Source organism: Apteryx mantelli, chromosome 5, assembly GCF_036417845.1.
Source record: "Apteryx mantelli isolate bAptMan1 chromosome 5, bAptMan1.hap1, whole genome shotgun sequence".
NCBI classification, from domain to species: Eukaryota; Metazoa; Chordata; class Aves; order Apterygiformes; family Apterygidae; genus Apteryx; species Apteryx mantelli.
In genome coordinates this window covers 70,916,399-70,934,217 of record NC_089982.1, presented here as the reverse complement: position 1 = coordinate 70,934,217, position 17,819 = coordinate 70,916,399, and the positions used below count along the sequence as shown (strand labels likewise).

At 38.8% G+C, this 17,819-nt stretch overlaps 2 protein-coding genes across 7 annotated transcripts in view; both read left to right on the top strand.

Annotated features, from left to right (window-relative positions):
- The window catches only part of C1QTNF7 (C1q and TNF related 7), a 55,930-nt gene extending 49,575 nt beyond the window's left edge, over window positions 1-6,355 (top strand). For 4 of the 6 annotated variants that reach the window (XM_067298212.1, XM_013960021.2, XM_013960022.2 and 1 more), the window contains exons 2-4: window positions 3,214-3,430; window positions 4,357-4,602; window positions 5,375-6,355. In XM_067298212.1, coding sequence (XP_067154313.1) covers window positions 4,365-4,602; window positions 5,375-6,006 — 870 coding nt within the window. In that variant the 5' untranslated portion in view covers window positions 3,214-3,430; window positions 4,357-4,364 and the 3' untranslated portion in view covers window positions 6,007-6,355. Of the gene's footprint in view, window positions 1-355; window positions 375-3,213; window positions 3,431-4,356; window positions 4,603-5,374 lie in introns of those variants that run through there. The other 2 variants (XM_013960023.2, XM_067298213.1) reach the window with 2 other exon arrangements.
- Window positions 6,356-16,477: 10,122 nt separating this feature from the next.
- Window positions 16,478-17,819, top strand: part of CC2D2A (coiled-coil and C2 domain containing 2A) — a 65,713-nt gene continuing 64,371 nt past the window's right edge. The window contains exons 1-3 of the mRNA XM_067298209.1: window positions 16,478-16,538; window positions 17,245-17,325; window positions 17,652-17,751. Of these exons, the coding sequence (XP_067154310.1) occupies window positions 16,500-16,538; window positions 17,245-17,325; window positions 17,652-17,751 (220 nt within the window). The 5' untranslated portion in view covers window positions 16,478-16,499. The remainder of the gene's footprint in view (window positions 16,539-17,244; window positions 17,326-17,651; window positions 17,752-17,819) is intronic.

The window sequence follows — 17,819 nt, the reverse complement described above, 5'->3', positions numbered from 1 at the left end:
GTCAGCTACTATTTCTGAGGCTTTGTAGGAAGGTCAATGGTGTCGTCAAATTCAGTAGCAGGGTTGGACCCTTCACAGCATGTAGGCAAAATTGATTTTTGTGGAAGTGTGGATCATGTTTTGGAAGGGAAAAGACAGGCACAGTTCGTGAGGTTTCAAGCTAACTGTTTAGGGTTTGTTTCTCATGCTGATTTATTACCTCCTTCTCCACCTCATTTCTCCTACCACAGCTTTACTGGATGAGAGAACTGGGAAAGACCTGTACATCCCACAGTGGCGATCTTCCTGCACAAGGAAGTTAAAACATGTCTTCTCGTCCTCCTCAAATGCTTGTGCATATATGTATAGGCAGTGAAATCAAAGCTAGCAAGGAAGTAGGTATACAGCTGGGGTAACTTGTGACTAATAAATACTGGCTTTTGACTGTCTTATCTACAAGAGGTTCAAGGGAAATCTTTTATGATTGTTTCAAAATGACAACAATTAATAAATTTTAGAATTAAGATCTGTATAGCTGGACAAGGGAGGAATATTTCATCATATACCAGGAAGGCTAAAAACCGAGAATTTGCCACAATTCCTTAATCCTTGAGCTTAAAAATTGTTAATGACATAGCCTGCATGTATTGGTAATGCAGTGAGATTTCCTAAAGGCTTGATGCTAAAGACCCTCTGCTCATCACATAGCTTCAATGGGAACATGATGTACAGATTCTCTTTTCAAGGCAGGTCTGTCATGTTCACAGATTGCAACAACATATTAGAACCCGGATAGCTTTTTAAATATTTTTCTGATGTTGAAAGAATCAGATGATCTTTTGGGTTTGTACACAAGGGCAGTGATTCTGCTGCTTGTGCGATGTGAACAGTGATGGCACAGATCAATGCCCTCCCTCACTTAGAAAAGCTGCTCCAGAAATCACTGCTCATTAGAACCATGAGTATAGTCGCTCCAGATTAGCCTGCTCCTCCAGTGAATGCTTTGGCTTGCACTCTTGCTCTACCTAGTGGCTTTGGTACCTACTGAACGGTACTTGTTAAAATTGGAAGAACATTATTCTAATCCTGTGTTCATATCATTCTCATTAGTATTGTTTTGGGTCGTGGTTTTGATGAAGATGATTCCTATTATTGTTAACAAGAATACCAGGTGCTTGTTCTAGATTTCAAGATTTCGATAAAAGAATGGACTCCTCAAATGTTATTTTTTCCTGAAGAAAAATTATTTGGCACATACAAATGATATTGTTTCCCATTCCAGTTTATGGACAAAAGCATATAACTTTGAAAAGGACAACCAGAAGCAGTGTCTAACTTACGACTCACTTTCTGCCTACCAGTTAAGTCTCTCTGATCGAGTACTTCATTGGAACATAGGTGACTTCTGAGAAAGTGGTCTGGGAAGTCTGTTCCACCCTCTATCTCCTTAAGCCTGGGTGAACCAAAAACTCCAAACAAGCCTTCTAATTCAGCCTGAAATTTCAAAAGCACAGCCATGTGTTTTCATTCATCTTTTGCATAGCAATTTACCTACGGGAGCACTTCCCAGCAAAGAGGAGGCATGGGTTTAATGCTATACCTCCATCCTTGGCCAGAGATGATTCACGCTTCCAAAGAGATTGTTAATAAAGAAGAGATGTACCCCTCCTTTTGAAGCTGGACCATTATGCAGGAAGAAATGCAAGAGGCAAGAGAGGTCCTGAATCTGTGGCTTAATGCATGGTTTCCCAAACGCCTAGGTACCACTGTTAGAAGCAGCCTAAATTTGGGACTGTAAACATCATCACCTGAACATTACCACTATTTCAACCCAATCCCCTCTCTGTTCCCCTTCCTGCAGTTCCCACCCTTCTGTCTCACAGCCCCATCACTCTTTAACCCACACTTGTCAGCTCCCCAAACCAAGATCCTAATCACCTATTTTTCATTTCCCAAATCCCTATGCTTTCCCTCTCCCAAACTGGTTCTCCAACCGCAATTCCCCAGCCATCTAAGGTACACCCTCTCTCTACAACCCAATTCTCCTTACCTTCCCCACATGAATTTTTTCCCATGGCCTAAGCAGAAACACATGTCCCAGACTAATTCACTTCCAGTAGGCACATGAGAAGAACAGCAGGGGAGGTCTGAGAGCTGGAGACAGCGTCACACATCAGTAAGTTACTATCCAGGCAGTGACAGGAGCAGCTGTGTGAAGGCTCTTACTCTGATTTGTAAAAGATCCTGGACACAGGCAAAACCAGCAGTCGTTGATATTGTTTTTGCTCTGCTCATGTGCAACACAGTGTGGGAATATCTAGCCTACTGGTTCAGACATTCATCTGGCAAAGGGCAGTCTTTGTTCCAGTCCTTGATTCTTAGGTTGCGTCTGCTTCTTATCCACCAGCTTTGTGTAGTATGTATACGCAGTCTTAGGCATGAATTCCCTCCTGGCTCCTACCTCCTGGCTGAATGCTTAAAATTGTTCTCCCATGCAGAAGGTTTGTTGTCCTTGATTTAGGTCCTATGAAAATCCATTGGCTTTATTTCAGTAGCACATTCAGTACATCAGAGCAAATGTCACTATGAAGTTCGTGTTTGTAGCTAACTACTTTCTAGGAGTAATCATTTGCTGCTCTCCAGTAATGGTAAGCATTCATATGTTAATCCACTCTTAAGAGGGCTGTTGTGCCTGCTCATATTGTAAGCCTTTATCAAACGACAGCAAAATTAATAGTTTGGTTTGTGCCAATTTGATACAAGATGATTAATATGAAAAGCAGAATATAAATCACTGAAGAGAATTTTGGAACATCACTTATTTCTCTGCAACTAAAATATTTTCATGCTTTTTTCTGCATTGCTATTGATATCAACACACACTCTTTCATTTTCTATTCTGTAAAATAGAAAAGGTTCTTGATAAAGAGTGTGTATGTGTATATATAATTGCTGATCTTTTTCCCTGCTGAACTGATCTGCCCATGGCATATACTGTATGAAATTTCATGAACAGCAAATAAATTTAATGGTTTGAGTTTTAAATCAATCAGTGAATGCCAATCAGTATAACAGAGATGGGAATGGGAACATGGAATTCTAAGTTGATTCACTTTGCAACTTCTTTAACGATGACTCTGAGAATGCATTTGAGTGTCACTGTAACAAAGGCAGATGGTATTTTACAAAGAGATTTTTCTGATTTCCCCATTCTATTTCTTCCATTCTGCACAGAAACCAGTGGATTATATACCAGTGGATTTTGATCATTTTCCCTGCATGCTGTAAATTAGCTCTGATGGAATGGAAAACTCCAACAGAAAACCCTCAGAAGTGTTCTGAGAATCCAGCGAGAGAACTAGAAAAAACGGATTGACTTGCAGAATTTCACCAGACCCATGACTGAATCTCTGCTAATGTAACATTAATTTAAGACACCTTTGTATATAAGGTACTGTAACCCCTCAGCAGGTTACTGTTTATACAGTGTTTTTTCTTTTGTCCCGCAGTATACATTGGGCAACAGAGAAATCCAATTTACATTCAATTGTTTATGAAAACAGCCAGCTACTAAAATATAATGCTTTAAAGAATTTTTTTGCAAGATATTGCAACACAGTTCATTTCCTACAGCAGTCCAAGCCAGACTGGAAGTAGTATTAGCAGCCCATTCACACTTCATCCATTACCCACAGACCAGCTGTCTGATTCTATGGGATTGATTACAGTGAAGTAGTTACTTCTGCTGTGATCATAAGGGTTTACTACTAAATACTGAAGCTGTAGGTCTCTTACCAGCACCTTTTCTGCAGACCTAGAAAGCTTCTGCTACAGTTATTCAGGTTGGAGATTTATTTACAATCATGAGGGCTTTAGAATGAAATAAAGATATAAGCTTTGTCCTCACTAGAAAAGACTGTTCCTCCTGGCAGATCTTCCTAGTACAGACATAACACCCTTCTGGAAAAGAGTGTTTTTCTCAGTAAAGCTTGTACAAGTCCCAAAGACAAAATAAACTATGCAAGCAAAGGGATTTGCACTGAAAAATCCACGTTCTTTTTTAAAAGTGTCAAAATTTGGTCCAAATAAGCTGGTATTTGCCAGGTATACTATGTCAGTTCACAGGCTGTTTGGAAGACATAGAGTAATACATACTGTGACTAGGAAAAGCTTCAAGATGACAGACTTTCCTCTTTGCCTCATACACAGATTCAAAATGTTCCTGCTGCTGTTTCAGAAATCCCAATTTGATCTCCCTGTGTGTGTATATGTGCATAATGCATTATAGTCTTACACTTATTATTACATTCAGAGCTGTCTAAAGACTAGAGTATAACAATATGCATAAATAGTCTTATACATATGTATTTTTTCCAGATACAAGGATGTTTGTGTTGCTTTACATTACAAGTTTTGCCATCTATACAAGTGAACAACCTCTTCAAAGCCAGTTCAAAGGAGAAAATTACTACACGAGATACATTTGTAGCATACCTGGTTTGCCAGGCCCTGCAGGTCCTCCCGGAGCTAATGGATCCCCAGGGCCACATGGACGTATTGGTCTTCCAGGAAGAGATGGTAGAGATGGCAGGAAGGGAGAAAAAGGTGAAAAAGGGAGTGCAGGTATTGAATATTCATGTAAATTAATGCAGTAGTCCAACAAATTAAGATCTTTCATCAACACTGTTACATATACATATATATATACACATATAAAAGATGAATGTGTGTATGTGTCTGTGTGCCTGTGTGTATGCATGTATATATACTGAAAGAAAATATTTAGATATATATTTAGGTAGGTCTAATCTACATATACTGAAATATATATAAATAAATGTAAATGCATAACCTTCCTTTGCATAAATGCTAACAAAAAGTTTGGGAAAAAGAAATATGTGTGGCAGCAGTGGTGTCAAATAATTAGTTTCATTTGTGCCATTACCCTGGAATAAAAGATTAACAAGTACTGTGGTACACAGTAAAATGCTCAAATATTAAGAAATATTTTGTGCATAAGGACTGTCATATAGGTAACCATGCTGCTAACTTTCCCATCAACAGTATCAATACTTCAGTCAGAAATGGAGTGATTATATATAAATTCCTTCCATGTGAAAAAATTGCAGATGTATATAATTAGCATGTGTAATCAAGAAGTATGAAGAAAACTAGGCATATAGAAACAAAGGACTCATAGACTGTAGAGTCCAGCTCCCTGTTTCAACTTGCCATTCCTTTCACAAAGTTACCAGAAGTATTTTGAAAGTATCTTTGGAATATTTTGAAATTCTGACCTTGTTTTTCTTGTTTGTTCAGACACACACAATAGCCCAAACAATCATTTACTGAGATGATCTGTGTCATGATTAACTAACTTAAAATGTTTTTGAAGGTTTAAGAGGAAAGACTGGGCCTTTAGGACCAGCTGGAGAGAAAGGAGACCAAGGTCAGTCTGGTAAAAAAGGACCTGGAGGATTGACTGGTGCCAAAGGTGAAGTAGGTCCAGCTGGACCACCTGGACCTAAGGGAGATAAAGGAGACCGAGGAGAGCCAGGTGCTCCAGGGGTCTGTAAGTGTGGAAAGATAGTACTGAAATCTGCCTTTTCTGTTGGCATCACCACCAGCTACCCAGAGGAAAGATTACCAATTGTATTCAATAAAGTCCTCTTCAATGAGGGTGGGCATTACAACCCTTCCACAGGGAAGTTTATATGTGCCATCCCAGGGATTTATTATTTTTCTTATGATATCACCTTAGCAAATAAGCATCTTGCAATTGGACTGGTTCATAATGGGAAGTACCGGATAAAGACATTTGATGCGAACACAGGAAACCATGATGTAGCTTCTGGATCCACAGTGATCTACCTTCAGCCAGAAGATGAAGTATGGCTTGAGATCTTCTACACTGACCAAAATGGTCTCTTTGCAGATCCAACATGGGCAGACAGTTTGTTTTCTGGATTTCTCTTATATGTTGATACAGATTATCTTGACGCTTTATCAGACGAAGACGAGCTCTGAAGTGGATGATGTCAAATCACATCCAAACTGGACAGTCCAACATAGGATTTTATCTGACCAAGCATAGGAGACAAAATTAAAGAGAAATAATACGGGAGTTAATTTTTGCCAGGAACCAAATTCAGAAGTTCAGAAGAATGTTTCTAGAATCTAAACTGGATTCTTTACCAAACAGCAGGAATAACAAAAGGAACTATAATTAACAAAAGACTGCATCACTCCAGGACTGACTCTTCTTGAAAGTTATGTTTATAATACTATTTAAACAAATTTAAGATAATGTACATTGTTTTTTATATAAAATATATTAAGTTGCAATATAGAACAGATATTTTCTATATGATATTAAAGTAAAATTGAACAATTGAAAAAAAAATCTCATCTTTGGACATTTTAAGATGGGAAATACATTAAAAACAGACAAAACACTGATTTAGAAAATGGAAAGCAATAAAATAGCAATAGCTGCTTCAGAATTCACCTGAACAGGTCACAAGCACAACTCATCTGATATTTACACCAACAAAAGATATTCACAGTTAGCTCACCTCCTAATAAAGTCATGCAGATTTATACCAGCTGAGGACTGCCCAAAGACAGTGATAAAAGAACAGAACAAAGAACATATAAAATATTTTCAAAATGCCTGGGAGAACTGAAAAATTGCAGATAGACAATCGGTAGCCAATGTGGGTATTTTCAATGCAACTCCAAGTGAATTTGCTATTCCTCCAGTATTACTCAATATTTTCATGAAAAATGTGGAAGAAAATACAAACTTTTTGCTTGCAAAATTTATGGGTGCCAAAAAAATGATAGAACAGTAACCAGTAATGAGGATGAATTATACAGAACAAACTGAGTCACACCAGTAATTTAGGCTTACTTGTATTCTCATATGGCTGAATGCAATAAAATGAATACAAGTCACACACAAGATGAAGGACTGCAGGAATTCAGTGGCCTTGGAAAAGGTACATGGATCATCATGGATAATCAATGAAAGATGAGTCATCAGAGTAGGCTGTTGCTGCAGGGCTTTGGCTGTATGATCAGTGGAATTACACATCAGTGGAATTACAGAACAAGAAGGAATAAGGAGTAGTATTAATTATGAAACTGTTATTCATGCCAATGTTTCAAAAAGGTACTGGAAAACTGAAAAAAAAGAATGATTGCAATTCTGGCCATATGCATTACACAAGAGATCTAAGAAGGTCAATTTATTTTTCTTGTCAATGGGAAGGTTAAGAGGTGATTTGATCGCAGTCTGTAAGTACCTGTCCAGGGATAAAATTTCTGGTAGCACTTGGCACTTCATTCCATCAGATAACAAGATCCAGCAGTGAGAAGCTGTATAAATTCCCATTGGAAACAAGGCACATGTTTTACCGGTGGTGGTAATCAATCATTGTAAAACTCACCTAGGAATATCATGAGTTTTTCAGCATTCAATACCTGTAAGTCAAGATTGGAAATCTTTAATTAAGTGTTTAGAGATGCAGTTACTTTGCAAGAAATTACAATTTTATTTTATTAGTCCTAGGTTTACAGAAGCCTGTTATTTCTAACAGTTATTCAGATAGTTTCAAATGCTAGAGGTCCTTGTTACACAACACCTACTCCAACTTTGTTGCTGACTCAGAAAGGGGTGAATTTCTGTTTTTTCTGTGTACTTAATTTAATTAAGAAAATTACAACCAAATAAAATTTCACAAAATATTGCTGAGATTGCAATACGAGGAAATGATAGCACTACAGTTATGTATGGAACACTAATCTGTGTGCTGTATATCTGCCTTCTCATTTCCCAAGCTATATAGATATGCATTAACATGCATGTCTTTGGGTACATGACTGCTGCTTTATGCAGTGAATAGCTACAAAGTTCTGTCCACAAATCAAAGAACCTGTACAATTTTTATTTTATTTGCTAGTGGAAGATGTGTGGTAGAAGGGGAAGTGGATTATTTTCCAACCAGACATCTAATTTATTAGTGTTATACAAGGGCTGCTTCCTATGAAAAATATAAAGAGAACACTTACAGATTCAGTTTATCACTATAATCTATAATCATTTGTACATCTGCAAATTAAGCACAAAATGAGTGCAAAATGCTGCCCAATCATCATTTTTACAACAATGATTTATGCCAGTTCTTCAGAGTTATCAATGACTAAACAAAGCATAAAGAAGGACTATCAGGAGTGTTCTGCGCTGCTTGCGCTGAAATTTCACAGGACATAACTGACAAGCATACTGGGCCCATAACTCCCATGAAGCATAATTCAATGGATGCAGAATTGGACCTACAATAGGCATTGTGCAACAAAAGCAATTCATAAAAGTATTTAACTACATGTTTATTTTACCTAAATAATGTGAAAATTGGTTTACAACATTTGGCTCAGTAGAAAGTTTATATTAAGAGTAACAAGTCAGTTTTTATTATGGGTAAAATTTAGAAATACTTCAAACTTTCAAGTTAGAAAATTTCCTATAAAACAATACTTAAGAAAAGAGTATGACTGATTTTCTTTGGATGCTATAGGAGCATATTTGGTAGTTAGCATAAATCTGGCAATTTTCAGACAAAACTAACTTTTGAACATTAAATAGAGAAAAAATAGGGCTTTATAATGAAAGGTTGCAATCCTACCTAAAAGCAAGCTGCTTCCCTGTAATAATCTTCTAAAAATGAATGAAATATAAAAGACGTGTTTTAGCCACACCTGTGTTGAAAATTACTTCATGGGAATAAGTAAATCAAGAGTTATTGCCTCTCTCTATTTAATAATTTTAGATATATGTTCACACAATCATTGTGGCACGAACAGTTAAAACCAAAAAAAAAAATCTGTTAAATTGTTCCTCTAGGTTTGGGTCAGAAGAGATTGCATCCTCTATTTGCATCCTAGGTGGTTTTTTTTTGGTTTGGTTTGGTTTCATAATGTTGTAGGATAAAAAACAGCAAAATCTCATTGGGATTAAATTTGAAATTAATCAAAGGTTTCTACACAGTTAGTATGGCATTCTGCATGTGCCACAGTGTCATATAAAATTAGACAGCTGGACTAAGTCATCTAGACTTTGTCTACAGTCAGCAGAGAGAAATCAGCATCCCCAGGGAATAATGCTGGGGGAAAGCACGCCTTTGCTGCAGCACCAGCTCTTGGGCTTTCTGAGCAAGGCAGCAAGAATTCATACAAACCTAAAACTGCCGGGAAATCATCCAACAACATTAAGAAGATTCATGTTCTTGAGATTCCTAAGGAAAAATATATATGTTTACTTGGGAGATATGTGTGCAAATATACGCAAGTAAAAAATAAAGTTCTTTCTTTGAAACAAAACACCCCCCAGCCTTTTACTCTTTCAGACATTCTTTATACGTTACAGAGTGCCAAGAAAGATCAGTCCCATGTTCCATTGCTGAACATTTTTAACCTAGATACCTAATTAAACATTTTAATTGCACTAAAACCTCTATCTTCAAATAGTTATTGGTATGTTAATTCGAATAAATACCTTCATTTTCTTCACTACTAGTATTCAAATCCATATGGTTTATGCTGCTATATAAATTTTTCAGGCAGCTATATGTAAAATTAGCCCTAAAGACTTTTTTACAATGCTCACACAACATAGAGGAAAAAATTACTAATGGAAATAAATATTGAAAATGTAATCTACATTCTTCAAATCTTTTTAACTCTACCTAATAGCATTTATGTGTTTTTATGATAGGCAAAAATATAAAAATCTGACAAGCAGCTTGTTTTGTCCCCTATTGTGTCCGTTTCACTAGTTGGTGCTGTTTGTATAATACTTTATTTTTATTTATCTTCCACAGGTCACCTGTGGAAGTTCAGTTCATATTTATCCATTAACACATTTATTGAAACACTCTTCACTAACAGGTTTAATTTACCCACCAGCATTTATTTCGTATTCAGGTTAACTATACTGATGCTGTACTAGGCAATTTGTTAAATAGGAACCTCAGTTTTATGTGGAAATTTGGCATACTTTATATACGTATTTCAGTAGATGATGAATTGCATCCAAGAGAAAATACATGAGAATAAACAGGAGATTAATATAGTTGAGTAAGCAATATATCACAATGGGCTGATGGTATTTCACCTGCCAAGTTGCACCTGCACTGTTTCATTTAACTGGTATATCTTTCTCAATGAGTAAATACATTTTTTTCCAAGAAGCAATTTATTTGTTTTGGTATATACTATTTAGACTTCAGCTGACAGAGCATTTAGAGGTAATATTCATTTCTGTGTAACTACTTAAGTCAACATTGCAAGCTGGGGTTATGTCAGTGTTTCTGAAACTCAGAGGCACAATTCTTCCTCACACTGGCATGAAAAAATTCCATGTACTTTCAGGAATTTCTCAGTATCTGACATTTGTGTTTGCCTTGATTGCATAAGTCATATCAACTCATGGAAGTTACTACCTAAAGCAAAAGAAAAATTAAGTATACAGATGATACATTTATATTGATGACAAGAATACCTAGAGTTTTAATAGTATGTATATACAAAGAAAAAGGTCTTTTGGACTATTTGGTATATGGCTTAGATCCCTCAATTCTGAGTGTAATTACTTTACCTGGTGGGGAGTGTAAGGAAAATTTTCTCCCATGTATATTTTTCCTGCAGCAGCAAATATTAGCATGAAGTTCATCCGACTTTAATCTCTAAAAGATCAGTTCCTAAGCTAAGCCAGTTGTTAGCTCTCCCATCATCAGTGGAAAGAAACAGGTGGAGTAAATCTCTGTCTTTTTAAATATACTTTAAGACAGAAAGAATTTGGAGGCACCTGCCTTCTTGCATTAATTGTAAGGGACACCAAAGTAACTAGCTTAGGTTAGAGTTTAACTTTGAGATAGCAAAGTTAAGTAAGATTTCTGATCTTAGAGAGCAACCTGCTAAGTGGAAAAAGTGGCTTAATTTAATATGGCAATTTACATGCCTCATAATTAAAAAGAAGGTTTGGATTGATGAGCAGAACATGGAATTGCCCTTATAAAGATGCAAGGGACCTCTTGTCACAGCTCCCGTAAAGTACTGCTCAAGTTCCTCCTGGGACAACTTCAACTGCAATAATTTGGCTGTCCTCCAGAATATTATTACAGTATATTAAGGTGGGCTAGATAATCTTTTCATGTCACCAAATTTAACATTCACGTATATATAAAATACTTGACTTTCAAAGGAGACTTAATTTGAGGTATAAAACCTAAATATATCCTGGAATGTTTCTGCATACACCAAGGAAACAACAAATTTGTTTCTTTTCAAATTTAAAGCACCTGTCAGAATCCTAGACACAATACAAAATATAACGCTATATTCATAAAACTGTTTCTGGGAAAGAATCGCCTTGTTTATGTAGTGTTAACAAAGGGACAAAACCACTGAATTTGTGAAAAACAGATAAATGAGTTAAGATTCTCAGAATGCTCTAGAAGTGGCACGTTGGCTCTTGGCAAGAATAGATATAATTTCTAGAACTGAGTAAAGTGTATGAAGAATAACTTACTTTGTGACTTTTTAGCATTCAAAGAGCTAGTGCAGCCCACAAGCACTTTCCACTGTGCATGGTGGAAAGGATTTAAAACTCTGAGTTGAAAAACAGTCTCTTTAATCATCTGAAAACTAGTCCGCCACTGGTGCTGATGTCAAAGCGGCAACTTTGCTTCCTCTCCATGCACCACCTGTAGTCACCTATATTCTGTTGGATGTTCTGGTAACGAGTAGTGATTTCTTTTTCTTCTGGAACAAATTTGAGGGTATTTTATTGTGACTTTCTATCATGTGGAGTAAGGTGCAATCAGGTAAAGATAATCAAGATAAGCACAGTTTGCTCCCCCTTGGTTATCTCCCTGAAATTGGGATCATTGTAGAGCTGCATATACTAGCTGAAATTTCTATTCTACGAATGCAGCAACATGTACTCATATTTTGTAGATGCTGTAGGTATGTCGTAAGAATTGGAATTTTGTTCTTTTTTCATTTGTAAAAGGTTTTGCCTTTGATTCGAGGCAGGAAAAAAAGAGCTGTATACAGCATTTCTGACCTTACATTATCCTTGCAGATTGAAAATAAACTCTATCCTTCATTGCTCACTATTCATTTCAAAACCATTCTCCCTCAGGACATGGGGCCGGCGATCCCTGCAGCATAGGCAGGACGGGGTGGCCACACGTCCTGGAGGATGAGGACGTGGACAGAGCGTGTGACAGCTCTCCCAGGAGCGATGGAGGGCGAGGGAGGGAAAGCCCAGCCTGTCTCCAGCCCTCGCTCCCGAGGCTGCTTGTTTTTGGGCAGCCATCCCAGGCTCTCCCATTCCTGCAGCAAGAGGCGCGGGAACGGGGTGGATGCAGCGTGGCGGCAGCCAGCCTAGCAGCGCGGCCGTGGCTGCCGGTTATTGAGGACCAGCGTTACAATTTCGCTTCTCCCTGTAGCTCGTCGCTACAAGCTACTGTCTGCTCTGCCTGTGCCAAAGGCCTTCCTGGGCTGTCATTAGCAAAATAACAGCTTATGCCTAAGCAAGTGACAGTGTTACACCTAACAAAGTCGAGCCAGCTCATTTGGAGCACTACATCTGCTGTCCAGGGTAATCAAAGACATTGGCCTTGCTGTTGTTTTTATAATGCTGACGGAGATAAATGTGTTGATCCCAGCTCCAGGAAACGCATGTTGTTTGAATTTTGTATTTCTCCTGTGAGTACAGCCATTGTACTGACATGTGTTCTTAAGTAGCTTTCTGTCCTGCTAAGCAAAGGTCCCCCACTGCTCCTTCAGGGTATTGTAGTAATGTTCCTTACATTATGCTATTCATATTTGTCCATCATTTAAACTGCTTGCACAACTGTTTCTGAAACTGGAAGAAATTGTTGGGACGCAGACTTATTAGCAAGCCAAGATGTTCAATGTGATTCATTGCCAAAACCCTATGCGAAGGTTCACCCGTTGGATCCTGTCCACGGTGATACAGTGAGGCTCAGCAGACACTGGAGACTGCTGCGTATGTGCTATACGAAACCGGTCTCCTAATCACATTCCTTTCCCATTCTTGAAAACTGTCAGCATATAAGGTGTTTCCAGCTGTGATAGTTCCTCTTTACAAATTAAAAATGCATATAGCCAATCTTTTCTCTACTGTAACTGTTTACTTCTTTCCGTGAGCTCATTTTTATAACAACAGTATCAGAAATAGGAAACAACTTAGCCATCTCTTCTCATGTCACTCCAGCTAATAAAACTTTGCAGTAATGGACCTTCAGATGTTATGTGGGGGCTGTTTATATAGGGACAAGGATAACTAGATCTAATAACAATTCCATTTGGTATCAGCAATAACATTTATTCTGGTCATACTGAAGATATTAATGCAAATGTTCAGATAAGACATTATTGTTCACCAAATTCAGTGCAGCAAAAAAGACCCTCTCTATATTTGATAGGAATACTATTAATTACTTTGTACCTGTAAAAGTTAGGAATTGTATATAAGTCTACATTTCTACAAACTATCTGGAAGCGCCAAGATATTTCTTCCATTCCTAGTATCTAGATAAGATGGTTGTGAGCATTCAACAACCAGGCAACCCATCCCTCCAGTGCTTCTCTAACCAGGGGTGTCAAGGATTGTATTTCCCTTTAAGCAGTCTCTAGAGCAATCTTAATAAAACCTTGATATCCTTCTTTTATTCTACTATGGAAGTAATAGAATATAATAATAACTCTATAGATAAGAAGTCCCATCATTTGTCTTACTTATTACTTTGGTTTCATGGTCTTCCTCCTCCAAACGCAGATCATTTAGTGATACCTTTTTAGTCCTGACATGGTAAAAAGCCTGTCTTTGCAAATTACAGCTGCCAAAAGCTTATACTTCTTTTTTTTTTTCACTGTGCTATGTTTCCTGACTTCTCCCAAAAATTACACGCTAAGAAGTTTGCTGAGACTTATGTTGATCTGTAAGGTTCATCTGTAAACAACAGTACATAGCTGTCTTCTTGACAGAATTTAGGTTAATATTCTTTCTGAATATTTTAATGCATTGGAAAACAGAGACAGCACTTGAAAAACTGCTGGGTAGTAACTTTGCTTGAAGTAAACGTCACGTTAAGGATTTATCCTTACATCACTGATGTCAGGGCTGAAATTCAGACTAAAATTCATCTAATCAAATTTTACTTATCTGAATGTTGGCATGTAGTCTAAACTAGGGATCTAATATCCCTCTGTAGTCAGCAGAGGGAGGTATGCTCCTTGGCAAACAATTTATTTTCAGGAATACATAACTTAATTGCTCTGAATCTTACATGTCCCATGGATAGCACATGCTTCTCCTCTGGTTATAGAGGAAGTATAGAGAAATTAGCCAGATAATTTAGCAGAGTTAGGTCCTTAAAGTTAGGAAGAGTGACTGTCTTTATTGTATTTCAGTCAGAAATAATCATTTCTGATCCTGCAAAAATATACAGTGGATATTCTTTTCCAAGTCACTGCAGTAATTGAAATGTGTAGATGTTTGCAGAAGCTGTAATCACTTCATCTTCCCTATACTTTATTCATGACTTTCTCATTCCCTTTTACTCAAAAAAAAAGTTTATAAAAAAGATGTTTTCCAGATTTTTTTTTAGTGGCTTATGGGAGGGAATCTGACTCTTTCTCTTTAAAAAGCAAGGCAAGTGGTTTCCCCAACAGCCCTGTTGCTACGCTGAGTCTGTTTGTGGCTGGCTGTTGTCTGTAGTCCTGGAGCTGTTGCATAAGAAAACCCAGGTAGGAAACAAATGCTTTCTTTTAGATCTCTTTAAATACCAGTCTTCCGTGTTTTCATGAATAAGGCAGATTTAAGAATCCAAAATCCTCAAAATTATTTTGTACATATTTTCAAAGTAGTGTTTTTCAAAGAAAGTGAGAGAAACTTCACTGTACTTGCTTTCAGTTTTAAGTAATCTCTGAGCTAACAGAGAGCTTTATAGTTCTTACATTCAGTTGTTTATTACATTTTTAAATGCCTGCTGTAGTGCTTGCTTTCAAGAAATGCTAGAAAATTGTTAAAGAAAGTGGCTGTAAGGGTCTTCATCTATGTTGAGGCATTTTCCATTTACATGTGCCTGTAAGACAGACTGTTTAAATTTGTTATGTAAATGTTTGATATGAAAAAGACTTCTGTGCTGAGTAATAAAAATGCTGCAGATTCTTGCAGTGTGATATTTTCTCTGCCATGAGGATCATATTTGATGAGACTTAAACGCAGCAAGGAAATGTTGCCATTTTCAGCTATGTCCTTCTTCGCACTGGTGCAAGATACAGAGGGAATTGGTACTGAGGTGAATACAAAGGTGGTTTGGGACATAGTCACGTCTGTCTAATAAATACACTTGCTTAGGGCAAGTCTGGCTCACTGTGCTAGTTGAAGAAGCTATCTGGCAACCTGAAAATCCTTTGGGCCTAGTAGCTGGTAAGTACTAGTCCTTAGGCAGGAGATAATGCAATTATTTACCACTTTCTTACATCCTCTATTGGCTCCTCCTCCATTTTTTTAGGTATCTCCTAAAAGATTAAGTGGAGTATGAAGACCAGACCTGCCTGGTCTGGAAGCATTCCCTGAGGCGAGAGTAAAAGAGCCTTTACATGCCCAGTACAAGGAATGATGGAGAAACCAAGCATGATTTGTGTAGGCCTCTGTTAGCCCCCCAGCTGAAGGAGATTCAGCCAGATACGGAAACATGTCCCATATGTCGCACTCCTGTGAGTTCTTTCATGGGAATTTTGAAATCCAGAATGCCGCTGTGAGTCACTTTTAGATGAGTAAATCAACACTTAGATTTTGCACTGGTGCAGCTATGTTGGTGCAAGATGAAGTCACTTCCCTGTTGCTTAAAGGTAAAGCAGTGAAGTACAAGAAACTGAAATAATAGTAGTAATGAATTGAGTTGTACCAATTTAACTAAAAAATTCCCCAGTATTTGTAATCAACTACAACTTCCTGGTGTGTACAAAATGGTAGTTATTTGACAGATTTCAGATTTGGTAAACCTGAAATGCCAAGCAAGTCCAACGCTGAAAGAGAAGAAAGGGATTGAACATGTCTCTGTGATTTGAAGCTCTGTGAATCTGATCAGCAGACTTTATGGAATATGAGAGAGTTATTTATAAAAAAACATGCAACAGGTAATCTTCATATAGTGGCCCACTTTATTCACTGTTATATAGAATTATTAAATAAATGGATATTTACATTTTGAATTACTCAGTTTTAAAAAAATTAGAATTTTTTAAAAGTATTAAGATTGTATATTAAACAATACATCATTTGAGTGTTCAGGGTGCAAAGGTCACATGGCATGTATCTCATTACCAGTGTGTACATAGTAAAGCATATCTCACTGTAAAATAACTGCTCATAGTTCCTGTGTTTTGCTTGTGGCAGCCAGGTGCCAGCTACTGAATAGATGGACTGTAGTGAAGAATCCCGGATGATAATCATGGAGGTTAGTGTCCCTTAAGTTGAGACAGCAATGGTTTATCACCATTTTTCAATTAGAGTGATAGGGGTTTTTTACATATGTAAGTGAGAAGTAAGTAACACTATAGTGTCTTGTACGCTCTTGTTACTCCCTAGATCTGTACAGTGAGTGCTGCTCTAATTAATGGAGGCTTGCATAATTAATTACTGTGCAAATACATTATAATCATGTTATCACATGCTGTGAAATACACTTTTAATGTATATGGATATTGTTTCATATTGGTACAACACTTAGTTGGATTAAATGATTGGTGAAATGTATTTAAGATCAAGTGAGTTATAAAAATAGGAAGTTACTGTTTTCTAATCAGTAGAACTACTTTTGAAGTTGGGCAACTGCCTTTGTGTTTAAACTGTGCCCAAAGAAGCACGTTATGTCATGGTCAAGCAGATAGCTGGTATGAGGAAAGGTACTCAAAAAATAGAGCAAGATGCTTTAGAGATGTCGGCGGGCTTTAATCCCGCTAATCCTACTATCCTCCACACCACGTTTGCCTAACTTCAGTCATGCCACGAGTTTCAGGGCTGGGGCCTGCAAACAACATCAGCGAAACAGAGAGGCAAAACTGCTCAAATCGCAACTCTTGATAAGAGTTAACGGCTGACTTCTGTGGGCAAGTGGCCGAACCCAGCCCCCGGCCCACAGCACAGCTCCCTCTCTGTAAAAGGATTCCCTGGACGAGGACCCTGCCCAGGCGGAAAAGCTGAAGAGGACCCTGACAGCCCACAGGCACAGAAGAAAAAAGCCGGTGAGGGGGGGTGGGTGACGGGCGGGGCAGCTCCCCCCTCGCCGGGGGGGGCGAGCCGCGGCCACCATCCCGCCGCGCTGCACCGTCTCCAGCGCGCGGGAGGCGGCAGCGGCCGCCGCGCATGCGCGCACAGCCGCTGGCGCGGCGCCGCGCATGCGCCCTCCCCTCCGCCCCCTCCCTACACTGCTGGGTCAGGGGGCTCCACAGCGCGGGAGGGCCCGCCGGTGCCGGGCGGCTGCAGTGGTGCGGCGCGGCTTCCGCCGCTCTTCACCCCCCTCCCCGCCCTCGCTCATGCGTTCTTCTTCTCTGTTTCTGTCCCGCTGCAGCTGCGGGAGGCTGCCGGTGCCCCCGAGCCGCCGCCGGAGGAAGGGAGTCCGGCCAGCATGGCGGCCGCCCCGCCGGGGGCGGCTCATCAGGCGCCGCGCGGTGAGTCAGTGTCCAACGGCTGCGGCGGGGCGGGGCCGCCGGGCGCCCGCGGCGGGCGGGGCCGGGCC